This window comes from Humulus lupulus, unplaced genomic scaffold, assembly GCF_963169125.1.
Source record: "Humulus lupulus unplaced genomic scaffold, drHumLupu1.1 SCAFFOLD_27, whole genome shotgun sequence".
In the NCBI taxonomy this organism is placed as follows: Eukaryota; Viridiplantae; Streptophyta; class Magnoliopsida; order Rosales; family Cannabaceae; genus Humulus; species Humulus lupulus.
Window position 1 is genome coordinate 47,090 of NW_026908703.1, and position 7,117 is coordinate 54,206.

Genomic DNA, 7,117 nt, shown 5'->3' on the forward strand with positions numbered 1-7,117 from the left:
GTATCATATTCATCAAGAAGGTCAAGGAAGACAACCATGTACAACCAAGGGATAACTTAGCTTTGACCTCTTGAAACAGGTCATCAAAATGATTCTACGCACTATTGCCACCACCATCTAAAATTCCTTCATTTACACATTCTTCGTTAGTGTCTTGTTCACCAATAAAATCATTGATGATGTCAATCATCTCACCAGTCACTAAAGCCCCATCGTCCACTACTAGAGGCATATCAACTTCACCTTGGTAGGTCCACTTCATGTATCGTTGCAGAAACCCATATTTGTGTTTGTGAGCCTCCACCACATCCATATTCTGATTCAGCATATTGACACAATGAACGAATGAGCATCTGACTTCTCCCGAAGCATTCACATGATTCTTGGCCATTTGTATAAATGCTTGACCACCTCCAAAACTTATCATAGTTACGTCGTCTATTGGTAATCCAACTCTTGTCAATCGTCATAATTGATTCAAGGGCAAAATAAATTATCACGACGTGATAATCATAAAAAACTATCTTTATTTGCTAATAATTTTTTTTATCACCAAAACACAAATTTTTTCAAGTAAATTGTGAAATCTTATGAATAAATATTAAATTTTATGAATATATATTGTCAAATTTTATGAATATATATTGTCAAATTTTATGAATATATATTATTGTTAGTTATGAATGTATTATAAAGTTTCATTATATAATCAAATATTTAATTATAATTATTATTATGTTATTTAATAATTATCACATTCTTAATATAATTTTTACTTTTTATTTTTAAAAAATAAGAATAAAGTTTTATTATCTTAATTTTAAGATTAAAGTTAACTTAATTACCTATTTTATCTACATATACTATCAAATTTTATGAATATATTATAAAGTTATACAAAGAAACTAATATTTAATTATAAATTTTCTAAATTACCATTAAATATTATTAGTTTAATTTCTACTGATTTTATAAAAAAAATATTACTAATAAAGTTTTATAATTGTAAAATTATTATTTTAATTTATAATTCATAATTTTTTTAATTAAAAATTTTAAACACACTAGCTTTAAAACTATTTTGTAATGTTTAGTTTTTCTAAATCTACAAAAAATTTGACAACATAACGACTGTAATCTAACCTATCCTAAAATTTAAATTCTGCATAAAAACATATATACCAGTCCCAGAACATACATAAAATTTAATAGAATCATTTTGAATTCACAAATATACAACAAAAACATATTCTCAAATTAACATATTATTTATATAACCTAACATATATATAATTTGAAACACAAATTTTATTTAACCTAACATATATACAATTGAAAACAAAAAATTAATCTAACTGAACAATTTTTCATAACTTAATATCAAATTAACTATAAAATTAACAAACATAAAAATTTAATTTAAAAATTTTTTATGTATACAAATTAACTATCATTATTTATCAATACACTAATAATCACAAAATAAAACAAAAAATATTAAAAATTGGAAACAATACCCAAAAGCTAGATATTATATCCAAACACTCCAATGCAATCTGAAAAAGAAAAAAAAAACAACAAAAATTTAACAAACACTTATCAATTAATATTCTAATCAATCACAAAACAAGACAAAAATAAAAATTACAAACAATAGCCAAAGGCTCGTGATGATATCAATGAATTAGGCAAAGGCTCAGGATGCTCCAATATAATCTGAAAACAAAAAAAAATAAGTAAAAAGTTTAACAAACCCATTACAATAACATGCAAAATACACAAAAATAATCATAAAAAAACTAAATTTAAAAGAAATAACTACATTATTGGGTATAAATGAACTTAACCTTAACAATGGTGGGCCAAAAATGGCATTGAAACGCCTTGGGCGGCAGAGGAAAACACAGAGAAACGTCTCTGTTTTGGAGGAAAATCACCAGAAATGAGGAAGAAAGGCTCTGCCTAGGGGGTTATATCGCTAAAGGTAATAAAATGTCGTCGCCAAGGTTGAACACGCTGTTTCACTCAAATGGTGAGATGTCGTTGCTGTAGGATAGTGAATAGTTCACGAATCCTGTCATGTGCTACGCGTCTACCCTACAGTGACGACATGTCATCGCTATAATTAGTGAAATTTGACTTAAATTTTTTGGCGGTTCACTTTTCCACATTTTTTAGGGCCATACTGCGACGACATATCATCGCTATAGAGTAGAAAATAACTGACCAGTGGTTTAAAGTGGACCCTACAATGATAACATGTCGTCTCTCTAGAATAATATATTTCCCTCCTTTTTTTCCACGATGACTCTACAGTGGTGACAAATCGTCACTATAGGGGATACAAATAGGCAACCAACTCTGGGAGGTTGAGTTCCCTCCTTATCCTACATCAACAACATGTCGTCGCTATATAGACAAACATTCTTCTCTTTTTTTTCAACGAAGACCCTACAGCGACGACACGTGTGTTGATGACCCACCTATTCGTGTGTTGTTGACGACCCTATGTCGTTGTTGTAGGGTACTTTTTTAAAAAAATTGACAACCGTACAGCGACCACATGTTGTGGGTGTAGGGTACTTTTTTAAAAAATTAAGAAAAAATAAATTTTCGTGGATTTCGGCTACATACAACGACTACTTTGGAGTCGTCGCAAAAGATGTCGTCGCTATAGAATATTTTTCTTGTAGTGTAATTCTGTCTGAACAGATTGAAAGGCTGGAGCTACAGAAGGTGATCATCCTGAATCTGTAGGAGAAGCAACACACACATGTGGCAAAGATATTCCCTTAAGCTACTTAGAAGGATCAAACTTCTTAGAGGGTTTGAAAGTCATCTCAGACACGGGATCCTCTTTAGATTCAGTGTCAAAGATCAGCTCCTTCTTCGAAGACAACACTTTATAGATCAAGTTAGGAAAAAGAAAATTGCTTAATGCTTTAAATGAATGAGCCAAACCGTTGACATAAATTTTCGTCAACTAAAATAAGAAGAGTAATTAAACAGATAAATTGTTCTTAAAGAATAAAAATTAATACAAGGGATTTTACGTGGTTCAGTAGTTAGGTCTATCTTGTCCATGAGTTACTTTTATTGATTGATTCGCTTTAAATTAAGCTAAAAGCAATTTCACAAATTTCGGTACAGTATTTGTGCGTGAAAAATAAATCACTATGGTGCAGGTATTTATTGACCTGGTTACAGATACTCTTCCCCACGATCCAAAGAAGAAGTTATACAAATATCTTTATTTGAATTTGAATTACAAATAAATCAGTCAACAACATAATTTCTAAACTAATCCCTTGAATATAGGAATGATTTACTTGAATACTGTTTTCTGACGCTTCTTAAACACGCTTTTGAGCTAACCGTAATACTCTTCAAGCTGGAATATGTCATTTAGATCACTGAGCCGACTACCTTGCTTCGAGCAGAAATGGTATGACACTTCATAATTACGGTTACATTATTATTAATAATATTATTTAAATCTGAGCTTATTGAGATGCCTCCAAACTTATTATCCGAACCAAATTCTCTTGTTATCGGAAACACGGTATAACACCATCACGAAACAACTACATCCACAAGATTACTATGTTTATAATTATTATATAAAATTTCTATACATATTTTTTTTTAAAATTATATTTTTATATTTAATGAATATTTCTTTTATTTACTTTTATTTTATTATTGTTTCATGCGGCAATTCCAAATAACTTAACAATGTTAAAACTATTTTTTGTTTTTTGAGAAAAATGTAAAACAGAATAAATAAAAAAATAAAAAATATTATGGTTCAAATAATTTGTAATTAAAGTAATCAACCGCTAGCTCCATATAACAGTTTAAAAAACAAACAAACAAAAAAGAAAAGTTACTTATGTGGACATGCCTCAAGTTCTTAGCCAAATGCTTTATTATAAATAGTTTTCATTCTCACATCTCAACGTGTTCTGATCCATTAAAAAGAAAATTAGCTTGTATCCAAACAATACCAAAAATGGAAGTAGAGCAAGTTCCCCACATGAAAGGTGGTGTCGGCAAAGCTAGCTATTCAAATAACTCCTCACTTCAAGTATGTGCAGATACACACACATATAATAATGTCATGTGTATTATTTTACAATTATAGTATATGTTAGTTTATGTTATTATATATTGCAGAAGGTTGTGATTTCGAAAGTAAAAAGCACAGTGGAAGAGACTGCCTTAGAGGTTTATAGTAATATCTTGCCAGAGTGTATGAGAATAGGTGAATTGGGTTGCTCTTCCGGGCAACTGCCCTGACCGTTACATCTTACATTTTGGATGCAATAATGTCATCATCCCAATTCTTGGATGATGAGATGAATAAAAAGAAGCCATTGACATTCCAAGTATTTCTCAATGATCTTCCTGGAAACGATTTCAATACCCTCTTTCAATTGCTTTCGAGCTTTTATGAGAGGCTGAAGAATAAAAATGGTGACAAGTTTAAACCCTTATGCTTTGTCATGGCTATGCCGGGGAGCTTTCATGGAAGGCTTTTTCCTAATAACTCCATGCACACCATTCACTCTTCTAACAGTTTGCATTGGTTGTCAAAGGTAGCTAGTACGTATACAAAACTTGCAAAAACTATATATCTCTGATTGGTTGTCTTAGAATAAATAAAAATTAGGTTAAATTTTTATATGTCTGAATTTATGTACAAAAGCGTATATATAAATATTTTTTTTAAAAAAAATGCAATATATATATCAAGATAATTAAAGATTAATATGATAATGTTTCACCTTTATTATTTGTTTGCTACAATATCTCTAATTACACACTGTTGTGTTAAAGGTTAATAACAAAATACTCCTTATGTATTGCAACAAAATTAGTATAAAATTTTCTAGTAATTAGGAAATACCAATTTTTTCAAAATTAATTTTAATATTTAGTGAGGACATGTTTTGATTATATTGCGAATTTTTTTATATTGGTTATTTGTCACAATCAAAATTTTATGATTAATCAAATGTATATTAAAAAAAGAGTGCTTTAGAATTAGGTAAAATGTATGATCGGTTTGACATGATCTTTAAACAATAACCATAATGGTTTGGTTAACCAATTAATTTTTTCAACTTTCAAGTAATTTGTTTAAATTACATTGATTAAACATAATTATTTTTTTAGACAATATGTGACTCATTAATTGTATTTTTTTTTAAGGTACCAAATGGTTTGGTTAGTGAAACAGGAGAAGCACACAACAAAGATAATATTTATATTACAAAGACAAGCCCTGGTGTGTTAGTGAAAGCATACTTGAGCCAATTCCAAGAAGACTTCACAATCTTTTTAAGATGTCGTTCAGAAGAAATGGTCGTTGGTGGTTGTATGGTACTAACAATTATGGGCAGTGTTATAAGTAATGATCCTAAACATATTTTGGAGATAGTTGGAAGGGTGTTAAGTGACATGGTCTTCGAGGTACAATTAATTATGTTTCATTGATTTATTTTACAGAAATTGCTAAGGAGTTTATTGTTACACACTAGTATTAATTTGTGTCTATTATGTACACACATAGAAAATACTTCAATATAATGTCGATACAAGATTTTACAGTGACTAAAATATAATTAGATGTTATAGTTAAAATTAATTTTTTTTTTAAAAATATTTATGGCACAGGTAATTAAAATTAATATATTATTATTTTAGGGCATAATTGAAGAGAAAAGTGTGGGCAATTTCAACGTACCAATATATTGTCCAACCGTGATGGAAGTTAGAAATATGATTGAAGAAGAAGGATCTTTCTGGTTGCGAAAGCTTGAAGCTTATGAACTTGCTTGGGACACTGGTTTTAGTGAAGCAGAAGCAAAAACAAATAATACCAACATCAATGATGATGATGAGGTTGACAAACTTAATAGAGGGACGTATGTTTCCAATTATATGAGAGCAGTTTTGGAGCCTATTATGATTAAACATTTTGGAAAAAGTGTGATGGATGATTTGTTCGAGAGATTCACCCAAAAGATCATTGAATTTACTGCAAATGAAAATTGGCCTCACATATACTTTGGTATATCTTTGACAAAGAAATAACCATGGTTGAAGATATCCTCGAATCTATCATATGTGATATGATTTTTAATTAGTTTTTTGGTTCTTTGTTTGCGAATTGGGAAAATTGTGACAACTTTAGGAGTTCTTATTTTATAATCATTTTAAAATTTAATGTGTTATTTTATAATGGATGATCATGTATATATTTTGCATTTAGATTCCAAAGTTTGAATGGTGGTTATATATAAATTAAATATGATTTTGGTGTTTAAACTCCTTTAGTTTTTCATATGGAATAACGTTCTCAATTAATCCTTTCGTCAACCGAAGTAAATTAAGTATAAAAACCAAATGAAAAGCCTCATTTTTAGTACTGTTTTTTTTTATAGTCACATGCTTAATGAATATTGTCTGTTAATTAAAGATTTATTATATTTGCAATAATTAATATCGTAAATTAATGGATGACATATATGGCGTGGTCGTAGCAGACAAAAAAAACATATATTATTGTGTTGTATATACCTGTACTGATAATATAAATTCATATCATTGTACGGAAAAAAGAGAGTATGTGGTACATATTTATTCTTTTGAATGAAGTGATAATTTAAATAATAAAAGTGAAGGACAAGAATAGTGAACATTTAGTGTGTGGTGCATATTTTTCCATAAAGTAGATCTCATATCCTAGAGATTTACTGTTATCCTAACTTATCAATAAGAAAAGTAAATAATAGAGACACATTTGTTTTTTACCATTGTGCTTATAAAAAAACACTAGAAAAGTATATATAAAAAAAAACATTTTTCAATATTTGTGGATGAGAAATTAAATGTGCAATTTATTATAAATTAATGATCTGAGGATGAATTGCCATGTCAAATAATTGAAGACTAATACGAATACGACATCACAAACCATAAAATTAACGCAATTATGGGCCAGTTTGGTACAGCTGTATTGTGGGGAAATATAGTTGTAGCTTTGTTGTGGGGAAAAACAACTTTAGCTGTGTTATAGGGGAAATTTGTTGAGTGTTTGGTAAATTACAAA

The 7,117-nt window shown here is 29.1% G+C and overlaps 1 protein-coding gene across 1 annotated transcript; it reads left to right on the forward strand.

The window, feature by feature from the left end:
• Window positions 1–3,982: 3,982 nt before the first annotated feature.
• On the forward strand, window positions 3,983–6,272 carry LOC133810895 (probable caffeine synthase MTL2). Its single transcript, XM_062246096.1, has 4 exons — window positions 3,983–4,143; window positions 4,310–4,598; window positions 5,215–5,475; window positions 5,710–6,272. The coding sequence occupies exons 1-4, from the start codon at window positions 4,013–4,015 to the stop codon at window positions 6,097–6,099; spliced, it is 1,071 nt and encodes a 356-aa protein (XP_062102080.1). The 5' UTR covers window positions 3,983–4,012; the 3' UTR covers window positions 6,100–6,272.
• Window positions 6,273–7,117: the final 845 nt, after the last annotated feature.

Excerpts from the sequence above, each read along its gene's own strand:
- LOC133810895 (XM_062246096.1), top strand. The coding sequence starts at position 4,013 with ATGGAAGTAGAGCAAGTTCCCCACATGAAAGGTGGTGTCGGCAAAGCT. Across the intron at positions 4,144-4,309 it reads TGTATTATTTTACAATTATA|TTACATTTTGGATGCAATAA; the intron begins GTATATGTTAGT and ends GACCGTTACATC. Across the intron at positions 5,476-5,709 it reads TAAGTGACATGGTCTTCGAG|GGCATAATTGAAGAGAAAAG; the intron begins GTACAATTAATT and ends TTATTATTTTAG.